The 15,235-nt window shown below is 38.5% G+C and overlaps 1 protein-coding gene across 1 annotated transcript in view; it reads right to left on the bottom strand.

The window, feature by feature from the left end:
* LOC146994144 (uncharacterized) overlaps positions 1-3,401 on the bottom strand; it is an 82,503-nt gene extending 79,102 nt beyond the window's left edge. Inside the window, exon 1 of the mRNA XM_085826881.1 lies at positions 1,915-3,401. Coding sequence (XP_085683007.1) covers positions 1,915-3,151 — 1,237 coding nt within the window. The 5' untranslated portion in view covers positions 3,152-3,401. The remainder of the gene's footprint in view (positions 1-1,914) is intronic.
* Between the last annotated feature and the right edge of the window lie 11,834 nt (positions 3,402-15,235).

Raw genomic sequence — 15,235 nt, 5'->3', positions numbered from 1 at the left:
TACTTGACCCCTGCTAGGAGGCCCTGCACAGACCGAAATTTCAATTTTTTGTTTTTGTTAACGTAAAAGGAGCCAAATTTTATAAAATGCACTAGCAAGCTACAGCATGGACATGGTGATGCAATACTTAACCACTGTTCAGAATTTCATATTCCACAAGTACCAGATGTCAAAGCTAAATATTCAATAATGGACAATAATCAGGGACATATAAGTATAAACCTATCTGAAACATTCTGCATGGATCCATGAGCATGAAACAAGTTATATATATGAAAGCAATAACCTTAGCACAATTTTTTGATTTTTTACAGATGAAAAGTTAAAAGTTACTTATTGGGTTTTCACAGATTTATTTCAGAAAGATTACGAAACCGTAGATATTTATTATAAACTGGTAAAAATTATTAATATATCATGAGAAAATATATTTGAAAATATAAATATTATTATAAAATAAAAGATGTGACGAATTGAAAAAAAAAAAAAAAGTTTTTTCCCCAAATCTGTTTTCCAAATTTTGCACTTTTCTCGTCCTCAAGTACACACCTATCTGTTTTTTCCACGCCCCACATGAAAAAAAAGAATTCAGTTCATGCAGCACTCGGCTATGGAGGAGAAGCATTTCCTTTTTGTTCCCTTTACAAAATTCCGTTTTCTTGCAGAAAGTTTTATTATAGAATTGTGGTAAAATTGCTCACAAATTCTACAAGGCTGAATTTTAAAATGAAGCTTAAGGCAAAAAATATCACAATTTACTTATAAAAACTGTTAAACTTTAGAATATAGGAAAAAGAATGCACACAAAATGCAGAAATGCTTGATTGAAGGATTATAATAAGCATGTTTGCTGGAAGATTGGTTATGCACATTGTAGCTAGAGTTCCCACCTCGCCCGGAATTCAGTTGTGAAAATTAAAATCTCCTGGCTCCAGTAAGAAATTAAAAAAAAATATTACTCTCCCGGAATATAAAGTTTCTTGAAAAAAACGACACACTGTGCACGGAAGAAATGGTTGAGAGCATCGAAAATCACACGACCGCGCACAGCAGCCAAAGAATGTCTATGTTAATACACATTCTTTGCAGCAGCGATCTACGATGAGTAAGCACCTTACAGTAAGAGTAGTCGTTTCATGCCGGCATATCGCACATGTGTCCTCATCTAACGCCACCCTCTCATTTTCAATCCATTCTTTCATTTAGCCTGCAGTTAGCTAGCTATCCACAAACATGTGCATATTTTGAAATTATTTAAATGCTTTCATAACAACGTCTACTGAAAAAAATGATTCTGATTGTGCAAGTGAACAAGTGCCACAAAAAGAGATAAAATATTCGACGTCATATCAAGATAAGTGGTTAACTTAATTTGATTAGCTTATGAAGAGAGACAACTTTCATGAAGAATGTAAAGTATTTTGGAAAATGATTAATATTAAATTCGAGGATGTTATAGCTTTAACTATACATTCCCAAAGCAAGAAACATTAGTAGCTAATATTGAATATTCATCACAATCGGTTTTGAACTTTTTCATGAAGAAATTTTCCGAAGAACAGGAAAACATATCAGCAACTGAAATTACTTCAGTCTGTCACAGGATTAAGCATCTCACACTTTTAACAGCTAGGATTGCACAAATTGTATAGCACTCTATTTCCAGATTCTTGCCTGTCCAAAAACGATTTCTTGGAGTAGAACAAAATGTACAAGTATTAGTGAGAGTGTGCTTGCTCCAGCAGCTCAGAAAGTACTTTTAAACAGATTAAGAAGGCGGAGTGTTTCTCAGTTGCAACTGAAAAAACAGAAAAAAGATTTTTTTTCTTCCAGAAACTTTTTTCCTCTCCCGGATTTTTACAGCCCAGAGGTGGCAACCCTAATTGTAGCCATAGTTATGTTCCTTTAAATTACCTCTTTGTGTAAATAACTTGTTACAGATCTCGCACACATGAGGTTTCTCTCCAGTGCGAATAAGCATATGTTTTTTTAAATCACCTTTACGAGCAAATGACTTGCTACACACCTCACACAAATAAGGTTTCTCTCCAGTGTGAATAAGTATATGTTTCTTTAAATGATCTTTTCGTGAAAATGACTTGTTACATATCTCACACACATGAGGTTTCTCTCCAGTGTGAATAAGTATATGATTTTTTAAATAACTTTTCTGAGCAAATGACTTGTTACATACCTCACACACATGAGGTTTCTCTCCAGTGTGAATAAGTATATGATTTTTTAAATCACCTTTATGAGCAAATGACTTGCTACATACCTCACACAAATAAGGTTTCTCTCCAGTGTGAATAAGCATATGTTCCTTTAAACTACGTTTTCGTGTAAATGACTTGTTACATATCTCGCACACATGAGGTTTCTCTCCAGTGTGAATAAGTATATGTTCCTTTAAAAGACGTTTTACAGTAAATGATTTGTTACATACCTCACACACATGAGGTTTCTCTCCAGTGTGAATAAGTATATGATTTTTTAAATCACCTTTATGAGCAAATGACTTGTTACATACCTCACACACATGAGGTTTCTCTCCAGTGTGAATAAGTATATGATTTTTTAAATAACTTTTATGAGCAAATGACTTGCTACATACCTCACACAAATAAGGTTTCTCTCCAGTGTGAATAAGTATATGTTCCTTTAAAGTACGTTTTCGTGTAAATGACTTGTTACATATCTCGCACACATGAGGTTTCTCTCCAGTGTGAATAAATATATGTTCCTTTAAAAGACGTTTTGAAGTAAATGACTTGTTACATACCTCACACGCATGAGGTTTCTCTCCAGTGTGAATAAGTATATGTTCCTTTAAAAGACGTTTTACACTAAATGACTTGTTACATACCTCACACACATGAGGTTTCTCTCCAGTGTGAATAAGTATATGTTTCTTTAAGTTACGTTTTCGTGCAAATGACTTGTTACATACCTCACACACATGAGGTTTCTCTCCAGTGTGAATAAGTATATGTTCCTTTAAATCATCTTTTCGTATAAATGATTTGTTACCTATCTCACACACATGAGGTTTCTTTTCTGAGTGAATAAGCATATTCATGTTTAAGGGGTTCTTTCGTCCAAGTGAATTCTTGCATAGAAATTTTTTTCTCCTGTATATATATATGCACATGCTTCTTTAAGGAACCATACTCTCTGTATACCTCATACACGAGGTTTCATTACTGTATCAATACATATGTCGTGAACATCGTGAGTTTAAGAGAAAAATAATGAGCGGTTTGTTAAAATTTAGATCGGATGAAAGATCTTTTTATATAGCATTTTAATACTACTTAGCACAGTGTAATAGGTTCATTTTACAATACGGAACATCCACAAAAATGATGGTTACAACGGAGTTCGATTATCCATCTTTTTGAACAACAATCTCTCTCGTTGCCATTCCGTAACAGAGAAACTTACCTCTCTGAGGTTCCGATATGACTTGCTCGTAATTTGGTGTCAATTCCAAAGGGTACAGTCGTTGGATTGGTCTTAATATGTTTCCCTTTTCAGTTCGTAGTTTCACAAGTCTGATGATTCCATCTTTTCCTGGAAAGAGTTCCAGTACTGTCCCTAGCAGCCAATGGAGCCTTTTTTTGTCATCTGTACCAATTAACACTATGCCATCTACATGTATTTTATCTTCTCTTTTGTTAACTGAAGAACGAAGGCAACCCAGATACTCCCTTTTAAACCTTCGTTTTAGATTTTCACGAACCTTTTGAATATGTCTTCTTCTCAAGACAACATTAGTCTTTTCAATTTGATCTAAATCAGGAACATCATTTAATGGAATGTCCTGAAGAAACATTGAGGGTGTCAAGGTCTTCATATCTTGTGCTCGGATATGTAAGTTAACAGTTTGCTGTTCATGACAGCATGTGTTCATGACAGATTCGCATTCACAGACGAGAGTCTGCAATTCCTCGTAAAACAAAGAGGAGCGTCCAAGAGTTTTTCTCAAAAGATCTTTCAAAATCCCAATCAAGCGTTCCCAGAAGCCTCCCCACCATGGACAGGAGGGTGGGTTAAACTTCCAACGAATTTCGTCGACTCTAAATTCACCTTCAATTGTAGTCCAATCTAATTGTTTCAGAGCATTATTTAGTCCTGTAAAATTAGTACCATTGTCTGAATACATCACTGAAATTCGTCCTCTTCTGGCAATAAACCTACGCATAGCTTGGATGAAGTCATTAGTACTCAGTGAAGGTATTAGCTCAAGATGGACGGTTCTAAATACGGCGCAAGTAAAAAGTACTATCCACACCTTTTGTTTAGATTTAGTCAACAGAGGTCCAGCTATATCTGCACCTGATACTTGAAAGACTGCTGCTGCTTCTGTTAGGTCTTTTGGAAGAGACGGAAAAGGTACCTCAAGATGTTTTACCTTTTGCCTTTTACATGTTAAGCATTCTTTGATAACACTCCGGACAGTTCTTTTCCCTTTCACTATCCAAAATCTTTCCCGTAAAATAGTCAGTAGAGTTAATGTCCCAGCATGTTTGTTAAAAATATGTTCTTGGGCTATAAATCTTCTCACTGCCAGGTGTTTCGATGGTAAAATTATTGGAGAAATAAAATCTTTCGATTCTACCTCATTTATCAATCTGGACTTGAATCGTAAAATTCCTTCTTCGTCTTCAAATATTAGAAGGCCTTTCAAATTTTTCCGTGTTTCTTCATTAGAGTAGCATTCCTTTTGTGTTACACGGAGAATAATTCTTTGTGCATTTAACAATTCTTCATTTTGAAGTTCCTTACATTTTCTTAAGTCCTTGGCTTTTGGTTGAAAACGCAGTATCCAGGCCATAACCCTAATCATCTTTGAAAATCTAGAGAATCTTCTGGCTAACTGCAATGAAATTGACTCTAGCTCTGTGTTACTAGCAGAGATGACTGACTTTCGTTTCTCCATCTCTACTTCTTTCTCGTTAATATTTACAGCTGACTTTGGCCACTGCTCCTTCGAATTCTTCAACCAGGCTGGCCCTTGCCACCATTTGCGTTTCTGAAGTTGCCTAGGTCCACAACCTCTTGATAAAATGTCTGCTGGATTCTGGTCAGTTAAAATATGGAACCAATCTTCCGGAGTTGTCAATTTTCTAATTTCACTTATTCTGTTTGTAACGAATACCGACCACTGTTCTCGACGAGTTATCCACACAAGAACTGTGGAAGAATCTGTCCAACAGTAAGTCTTGACGTTGGGAATTCTTAGAGCTTGCTTCACAGAACTAATCGAGCTAGCACCTATGGTAGCGGCCATTAATTCAAGACGTGGTATAGTAATAGTCTTCGTTGGAGTTATTCGTGATTTGGCTTGAAGTAATTGAACAGTCAAAGAACCCATACTGGATTCACTTCTTAAGAAAATGCATGCCACATAAGCTGTCTTACTGGCATCGACAAAAGTATGGATACTTAAATTGGATTCTTTCATCACATCTAACCATCTTGGAAATTTATATTTTTGAAGTAGTTCAGTTGTTTTCCCATTTTAAAAATTTCTTCTTTATTTCATCATTCACTTCATCATACCATGATTCTTTGCTCTTCCAAGCGGCCTGCAGCAAAATCTTAGGCTGAATCATAACAGGTGCAAGGAAACCTATGGGATCAAATACTCGACTAACTAGTGAAAGTATTTTCCTTTTAGTTACCTTTTCTCTGTCATCAAATTTCAAAGATTCGGTATCTATTTCTAAGGTATCTAAATCTTTGTCCCAAATCAGTCCTAATACCGGTTATGTACAGTCGGTCACAAAAGTATTCGAACACCGGTACCCTATCAGAAAATGACAAGATGGCGTTTTTTTTCTCTTTCTCTCTGTGTGTCGTGTTATTCCATCCTAGGTTTTCTTCTCCCCCCATCTTGGAAAAAACTGGAAAAAATTGGTTACGATCTCTTTTTGAATGGGGAGATGCCATTTTGAGAAAAAGCTGACGACCCTATCTTGGAGAATGAACATGACCGCTCTACACACCCTTTTACACTCTCTCTCTCTCTTTTTTTGAATTGGGAAGCCATTTTGGGAAAAAGCAGACGACCCTATCTTGGAGAATGGAAATGAACGCCTCTCCCTCTCTCTTTGAAATGGGAAGCCATTTTGGGACCCTCTATTCTTGGGGAGGGAGAAAACTGAAATCTGCATTTCGCTGTCTCAGAATGCGGAAAGCCCTTTTGGGAAAAGCGGACCCTCTTCTTCTGATCTTGGAGAACTGGAAATGAACGCTCTACACGATCTCTCTTTGAATTCAGAAGGTATTTTGGGACCTTCTAATGTTGGAAAACTGAAATGAACGCTCTACACCTTCTCTCTCTCTTTCTCTGAAATGGGTAGCCATTTGAAAACTCCCTAACTTTGGAAAAAAACAGAAATGAACGCTCTACACCATCTCTCTTTGAAAATGGGGGGGGTGTCATTTTGAGACCTCCCTCCCCTAAACTTGAAAAAAAAAAACTGAAATGAATGCTCTACACTTTCTCTCTTTGGACATGGGTAACCCTTTGGGGACCCTCTCCTCTTGGTATATAAAAAAAAGAACTGAAGTGAAGGCTCTACACAATCTCTCTTGGAATGGGATCCATATTTCGGGAAACGTGGATCACCTCATGCTGGAAAACTGAAGTGAACCACCAAGATTGGACTCTATATAATATTTTTTTTTAATTGACATCATGACCCTCCTCCTATTTGTTATTAAAAAAAATTGTTTTTTTTTTGTTTTGGTTTTTATCCCATTTCCGATGTGATTTCAGAAATGCAATTCCATAACAGTTCAATTTCATTCGCGGTTAAATGATCTAAACAGTCTTTGACCCACCCATCCGTATGATTATTTTCTTCTCCTTCCTGTTGCACCAAATTTTGTATGTCCATATAATCATTCCATACGGGAAGGGCTGTATCCTCACAAGGCTGTCTTGAAACACTTGGAGTCTCTTTGGGATGAGTGGTGGGATCTAGGATGTCTGGACCCGGCTGCGATTCTACCTCCATGATTTCTGGACCCGTTGGAACTTGTTTACCCGGCTGAAATTCTACCTCCATGATTTCTGGACCCGTTGGAACTTGTGAACCCGGCTGTGATTCTGCCTCCATGATTTCTGGACCTGTTGGAACTTGTGGACCCGGCTGACATTCTACCTCTACGATGTCGGGACTTTTTGAAACTTGTGGACCCGTCTGACATTCTACCTCTACGATGTTGGGACAGGTTGGAGGAGAAGAAGAAGAAGAAGAGGATACTGGAAGAGGTTCTGTCTGTGAGGAGTCCAAAAGAGGTTGCCTGTTTGAACAAGTCGGGGAAGAAGAAGAAGAAGAAGAAGCTTCTGGATTCTGAAGCGGATCTTGCACGCCAGGTAGGTTCCGGTAAGTCGACCGTTTTTTAAGAGGTAATTTTTTTTCTTCCTCCTCATCTTCAAATGTGATGACTTCAATTTCATTCCGTTGCCGGGTCGATTTTGTTTCGGGAAATAACGGTTTGGTCCAGCTCCTCTTATCATCTAAGGAAGGGATGGGTAAAGGTGGCGGAGGGTTTTCTTCTTCTTTTTCTTGAAACATCATCGGCGATTGGAAAGAAATCTCCTCTTTCAATTGTTTCCAAAGCGAGTACGAGCACCGATCGACGAGAAAGAGACTCTTCTGGGTTGTGACGATGAGATATTGCGTTTTCGGGGGAACGACATAGTTTTGAAAAGGTCTTAGAATATATTTCTTATATTTCATCCTGTCGCTGACTTTATAACTTCTTTCCTTCAGATTGGGGGACGATGATTCGTAATAGGCGAGAGGAGCGGCTGTGGTTTGAACAATATGAACTTCGTCCTCAGCCGTCGTTCTCACTCCAAACGTAAAATATCGTTTCGTGAGAAAAATATTCTTCCACCGAAAACTCGTGCGCGGATCCGTATATCGCCGGTCTGTTTGAATGGGCCGTCTCAAAGCTCGATCCATCCGATTCCAAGAGAAGGGAGATTCCTCTTTCGCTTGTTGCGATTCGAATAAATTTCTGTATATATTCTGAACGAGCAGGTTGGAGGATTCGACATCTTGGTTGAAAGAAACGATCGCTTGATGAGGTGGTAAATGCGGAATAAATGTCGCACAATGACACGCCAAAAAATTTTCAAGTTGGAGATTTGCTTTAGCGTCTTCAAATCCTCCCCGTTCGAAATCCGTTGAGTTGGAAAAACGTCTAATAGCGACATGGCTCCCAATGGAAAAGAAATGATCTCGCCCAGTACTCTCGTCTTTTTATATATCTATATAGACACACACAGACACACATAGAGGTTCTATGACGTCCGTTTTATTTGTTTTTTTTGTTTCTCTCTCTCTCTTCTTTCCAAGAAATCTTATCTCCATGACCTCTTTTTCTTTTCTTAAAAGATGAATGTGTGTGGGAATGAGGAAGTGAAAGTAATAATTTAATAAACAAAAAATTATCCAACCATGACCTTCTTTTTTTTTTCAAAGTCAACCTTTCCAATCCAAGGACGTCCAGAGATAGAGGAAGCAGGGAGAGAGGAGGAGGAGGGAAGGGAAGGTCACACTCTCTTTCTCTCTATAAATAAAAGGGGAGAGCCCCAAAGTCGTATTTTTGTCCAAGTGGATCATGAGGAGGCATCCCCAGCTCACTACGTGTATTCCTTTCAAATATAAATATGTTGATCTTTCCTTTTATATCATCCAAGGAGTCGTTTACCTGAAAGCCTCCGATTTTTCAAAATGTGCGGGTTATTATACCGTGGGGAGTTATCAAAAGATGCGGGACGAATTTTTATCCGACGAAAACGTGTTGATGGCTCGTGACATTCCACCTTTGGATGCACAAATTTTGTTAATGAAACGAGCCAAATATTTTTACACGTCCCACTTTCTAACCGTCTCGCAAATGAATAGGATTATGGATCGTCTTGAGAAGACAAAAGGGATTCTCGTTCATTTTAGTGAATGGTTGCATAAATGTTTGCACGAACCTCTCTCGATCGAGAAGACTGGGAAGAATACCTATTATATTCTTCTCGAGGACTCTCCTCCTTCGTCTCATCATAGAGAGGCCACGACTTTTGAAAAAATCCTCGAGCAAGAAAAAATAGAATGGTGGAACAACTACCCCATCCCTCTCCCCGAGCATCAAGAGGAGCCTGTTCAGAAGAAAAAGAAAAAACCTTTCCAAAAGCCTATCCTCATCCTCCTCGATAATGACGGGGATGAGGAGAAGCCTGTTCAGATTCCTCTCAGTTTGTCAAAACCCGTCGAGGATGAAAAACCTCTCCCTTTTTCAAGACCCCTTGAGGAAGAGAGACCCCTCGAGAAGGAGAGATCTCTCCCCTTGTCCAACCTCCTCGAAGATGAAAAACCTCTCCCTTTCTCAAGATCCCTCAAAGATGAAAAACCTCTCCATTTATCAAAACCCCTCGAAAATGAGGGACCTCTCGATTTGTCAAAACGCGTCGAGGATAAGGGAACCAAAAGTTCTCTCTCTTTCGAAGAGGAGGGACCTCTCAATTTGCCAAGACCCCTCAAGAATAAGGGAACCGAAAATCCTCTCCCTTTCTCAAGACTTCTCGAGGAGGTGGAGGAGGAGGAGGAGAGACCGCTCCATGTCTCAAGACAGGACCCCCCTCTATCTCTTGAGGATCCGAGGGAAACCATTCCTATTGAAAAACCATCTATCGACGATCCCCAGAAAAGGTCTTCGGAGGATATTAGACTTCCATGTAGAAAACGAATCTGCCACAATCATAATAATAATAATAATAATAATAATAATATACCCCCTTCTCAACAACAGAATCCTACAACATTTGCAGATAAATGCATTCAAACCAATCCGTTTATAGTAACCCTTTTGATTGGAGAACCCGTGCATTAGCCTCGAAAAATAAAATGAGATTCTAGACTGTTTCTATGACCAGAATGTTAAGCCAATAGATAGGTCTAGCTCAGAATTTTTCTTTTTAAAAGAAAATAAATAAATAATCAAATAATCCAAAGACTATTCGTAAATATAAATGGTAAAGTCTCGAGTCGGCTGTAAAAAAATTTTCAGAGCTGAGAAAAATTCTACAACTGAAAAAAAAAAAAAAAAAACTTTTTGTTAATTTTTATGGAATGATTGCCATTAGAGAAAGGATGAGTCATGGTCTATTTTTAGAAAGGGTGAGACATCCTTCCCAGACAAAAAGGGAGGGTCATTAATTTTTATCATGTCTAAGACATGATAAAAATTAACCAAAAGTTTTTTTTTTTTCATTAGAGAATTTTTATCTCACCTCTGAGAAATTTTTTTTCTCCCAGCCGATTCGAGACTTTACCATTTGTTTTTAAGAATGATTTCTCCCTGATCTATTATTTCAAAATTCCAAGTTTCGCTTCAGAACCATCTGTGCTGTTGAAGAAGTAACGTGATATATGTATTTTTTTTAATGAGTTCTGTCAAGATTGAATTGTGCAGGATCGACCTTGCGAATTTCTTCTCTGTGTCTTTAAATAATAATGATACCGAACTGCTTTTTGTAGAGCGCAATGGAAAAAACCTTTTGTATGGTTAGGACAATTCATGTGTTCGATCCCATTGTATTTGAGAATCTCTTGCGTCGATCCCGAAATGCAATAAATGGATCTTTGCAACCATTTCTCTAAAAACCGCCGTTTCATTTCTCCTCGCACCCAAATCATGGAAAAAGGTTCCGTCAACATCGTTAACACCCATGGAAAATAACTGTACGGAATTTCTCCTTCGTACCACGACAAGCCGTGATAATAATCACTTGCCCACACAGCGGTTCGTTTTTCTTTCTCGGTAAGCATTTGCCATGGAAACGGGGGTTTAAAAACAAATACCCCTCGAGAAGTACCGTCCAATGTGACGTAAGCCAATTCTTTCACAATAAAGGCTCCTTGAGAATCGTAGAAACCTTCAAAGTCGAGCACGAGTTCCATGTTTTTTATTTCTTTTTCTTTCCAAGGTGACCTTTATTATTATTATGATGGATGTGTATTGAGATACGCACGATATTATTCAAAAAACAAATATATATACGAATGTGACCTTTCCCAGAATTCATACGACCTGTCACGTGCAACCTTCTCTCTCTCTCTATAAAAGAGGAGACGGCGAGAGAGCGCTATCCATTTTTTCCTTCAGGATACACAGCGAGAGAGAGAATTTTGTTTTCTTTTTTTCCTCAATTGAAGAAGATGGACATTTTGAGTGCCAAACCTCTCAAAGATTCCTACATTGTTCTGGACATGGAATACTTTTACTGTTATGATCCAAAGACGGGAGATATATGTTTCATCTTGAAAGAACTGGGCTACATCACTTGCGATTTAACCTTATGCGGATCCATGATTTTTCTCCCTCCTGTCCATTACGATGACTTATCGTCCCGCAATCAAGCTGTGGTCAACCAGACTACAAATAATCGACACGGTCTGCAATGGATCGAGGGTCGTCTTTCCTACGAGCATCTTCCTACGATCCTGAAAATGCTGACCGAAAATGTGGAGACGATCTACGTCAATGGATACGATAAAGCCGAATTTTTCAGCAAGCTCTGCCGGCGATCCGTTTACGAGTTTTATATCCCAGGGAAAACCGAGTGGCGGAACAAGTCGAAATGCACGCGACACCAATATTTTCAAAAGATGATTCATTGTGCCGAGAACAAGGTGAGAAATTTTCGATACCATTTGATGGAGGGTAGTTACGTTTTCCGGAAATTACATTGTTACCCCTCCGAAAGCAAAGCTGTCGAAGAGGAGGCGGAAGAATCTCCCCTGGAGAACTCGTGCGACGATGAGGAGGAGGAGGAGGATGAACTTTCTAATAATAATAATAATAATAATAATAATAATAATAATAATAAATGTCTAAGTTGGGATGCTTTAGAGACCCAAGAATATTGGTCTCAACCCTTATCTCACCTAGACCTGAAAGAGGATCCTCAAGTGTACTCTTTGTGGTCCTCTTCTAAAATTTGGTCTTGGAGAGAACCCTTGAATGTTCATGAATGAAATGGTATGTAAATCCCTAGAGAAAAAAATAGAAAAAAAAAGTTCCTTTTCTTGTAATATGTTGATTTCTTTCCAATCCCATTTCTTTTCCATAACTCCAGCCCAATCGACGAGAAGAAGACGAATTTTCCAAGTTACACAAGACAAATCTTCCAAGTTACACAAGACGTAGAAAGATTTCACAAGGATTTATAAATCACACGCTCCCACATGATATATGTATAGAGAGAAAAAGACCCTCTGTTCTCTAGCCAATACGTCAAGACTTCCCTAAACTAAGAGAGATCATGAGTACCGAGGAAACCTTAGCAGAGCAAGTGGAAAGAGTTTCAAAGAGATTAGAAGAGTTAAGACGGGATAGATTTACAGTTCCGCCGACTAAAGAGGAAACTACCATCGATTTCAACAAACCGCTGTACTTTCATCCTCTACCCCAAAGAATGAGACGAGTGGACTCGCCGTTGAACAGTTCCAATGAGAAACAAAATGTCACTTATTTGAATAGTCAATTTCAACACATGAATATTTCATAAGTATTTTTTTCCCTAAAGCGTAGGGAGATCGGATCAGTAGTTTTTCCCTTTTCATCGTCGAAAAAGATTGGGAGGAAAAATCTTTCTCAGCTCTCTCAGAAAAATTTTTCAGCCTTAAAAAAAAAAAAAAAAAGAAAAAAAAAAGAAAACTTTTTGTTAATTTTTATCATGTCTTAGACATGATAAAAATTAACTCTACCCCCCCTTTTGTCTGGGAATGTTGTCTCACACTTTCTAAAAATACACCATCACTCCTCCTTTCCTAAAGAATAGAATTCCAAGAATGGGATCTGGTCTATTTTTAGAAACGGTGAGACCCTATTCCCAGACAAAAGGCGGGTAGAGTTAATTTTTATCATGTCTAAAGTTCAGGGTCCATCCATCTTCTTATGTGAAACGGTGACCCTGACAAGATCGAAATAAACAAGTCCTGTGAGTTGTTTTGTAATCTTGACGCGATCCAAGAAAGACTTTTTATTATTATTATTTTTTTTTGAAATAGGCGGGGGGTGGGGAGAGAAAATGTTCTCACGACCCTCAGATATCTTTTCATAAATATATTTTTTATCAAAGTGTTTCTTTCATTCCGATCCTTTTAAGAGGTTGGAATGACCCTGACATTTAGATGGGGTCGCGATCCCGACAGATGTCGCGCGAGTATAAAAGTGTGTATCCTCCGCGAGATTTCTTCAGAGAACAGAAGAAGACGTGAACTGAGCTGGTAAGTCCCTTTGGTCCTATGAATATGGTTATCTATAAACTCGATTTGATTCTTAGTTTTTTTTAATAATCATAATAATCATAACTTCATTTAAAAAGACCTTTGAAACTTTGAAACTTCTTAACCCTTTGAAAAGAAAAATGTCTCTTTCAAGACGACGACTCTAAAACGTTTTATTGTTTTTTTTTCCCTTTCTAGATCTTCCCTGTTATACATATATACCTTTTCGATTTTCTTTTTTGCTCCTGTTTGTGGAAGACATCACCGTATTCATCGCCATGGCGTGTTCAGAAAACTTTATCGTGCTCGATCTAGAGGGTTTCCAGTCCTACAACCACAAGAAGGGTGAATTTACCTACGTTTTAAAAGAATTGGGCTATGCGACAAAAGATTTTTTGACCGTGGGATCGTTGACGTTTACTCCTCCTCACCCCTTCCACCAACTGAGTGAAAAAACCAAAAGACAAATGCCTGGCTGACGAGAAACCGGCACGGACTTCGTTGGAACGAGGGTCATATTCCCTAGAACCATTTAGGACGCATTCTCCAATCGCTCACTCACAGCTTCTTCACGATTTATGTGGTGGGATGCCAGAAAGCTAAATTCTTTGCTAAAGCCTTGGATTATCAAAAACCCGTGACGGAAATTTATGTGCCAGATGGAATCATTTGGAAGTATCGGGAAAAATGTGCCCGACATCATCAAAGGATGAAATATTTCCATTGTGCCGAAAACAAAGTGCGCAACTATCGATGGCATATTACGGAAGGAGATTTTCTTATCTATCCAGACGGAACGGAGAAAGAGGAGAGGATTCAGGAGGAAGCAGACAATCCTCTGCAAGCTTTTGATAAGGCCTACGATCAGTTAGAGAAGGATCCGTCCCCAAAAGCGTACGATAACCTCATCCAGAAATGGGATAATCTGTCCTGTTTCCAAGTGATGGAACATCCGGATGAGCATACGCCTTTAAACTTGATGGGCTCTTCTACTTCGTCAACTTCCTCCAATAACTCGAGGAAGACGGAGGGTTGGGGAGACATACCTGTAAATATTCCCCATTACGATCCAGCAGCCTGTTGGGACGAACCTTCCAAAGAATCTCATGAGACCCCCAAAATATCTTCAGAGGATCCAAAGACAAAATCCACTGAGTGTTGGGACAATGAACGGACGACTCATGATCCAAAATCTATTGAGACTATGTCCACTGAGTGTTGGGACAATGAACAGACGACCCATGCTCCAAAATCTATTGAGACTATGTCCACTGAATGTTGGGACAATGAACGGACGACCCATGCTCCAAAATCGACTGAGACTATGTCCACTGAGTGTTGGGACGATGAAACCGAAAAGACGACAGAGAATTGGGATGACCGTTCTCAAAAGTATTTGAATTGATATATATATAAACTCAGGAGAAAAAAAAATAAAGAAAAGATTTTTAGAAATAAGTAGGGAAAGGTTCTCCGCTTTCCCTATATTTATGGAAATGGACTGAGAAGAGAGAGAGAGAGAGAGAGAGAGACGAATCAGGAGACCAAAAAAAATGGGTCTTGGAAGGAATGAGTGCAAGTGCATTCGATTCCTTCCGAGACCCATTTTTTTGGGTCCCTCTCTCATCCAATCTTGGAAAAGAACTTTGTCCTATTTTTCTAGGTCCATTGAAAAAGAAATGAATCTATCCATAAATTTTCTTAAAAGAAAAAAAAAAACAAAAAAGATCCTTTACCTCTTGACGGTCCAAAGTCGAGAATCTTGGAAAAAGTTATCCACTCTCTCCATCCAGTCAAGCTTTTCTGTAGAAAATCTAGTAGGTGCATCTGCATTCTCGAACACCCGGCAGTTATTATTGGACGCGAAACGTCGAATGCTGAAATAGTTAACAGTGAGCCCATTCTTAAAGAAACGGGGATGTTTT

Source organism: Stegodyphus dumicola, chromosome 11, assembly GCF_044657685.1.
Source record: "Stegodyphus dumicola isolate Sdum_Otavi_A_Nest chromosome 11, ASM4465768v1".
In the NCBI taxonomy this organism is placed as follows: Eukaryota; Metazoa; Arthropoda; class Arachnida; order Araneae; family Eresidae; genus Stegodyphus; species Stegodyphus dumicola.
The sequence above is the reverse complement of the archived record's forward strand: the minus strand, read 5'-3'. Positions and strand labels throughout refer to the sequence as shown.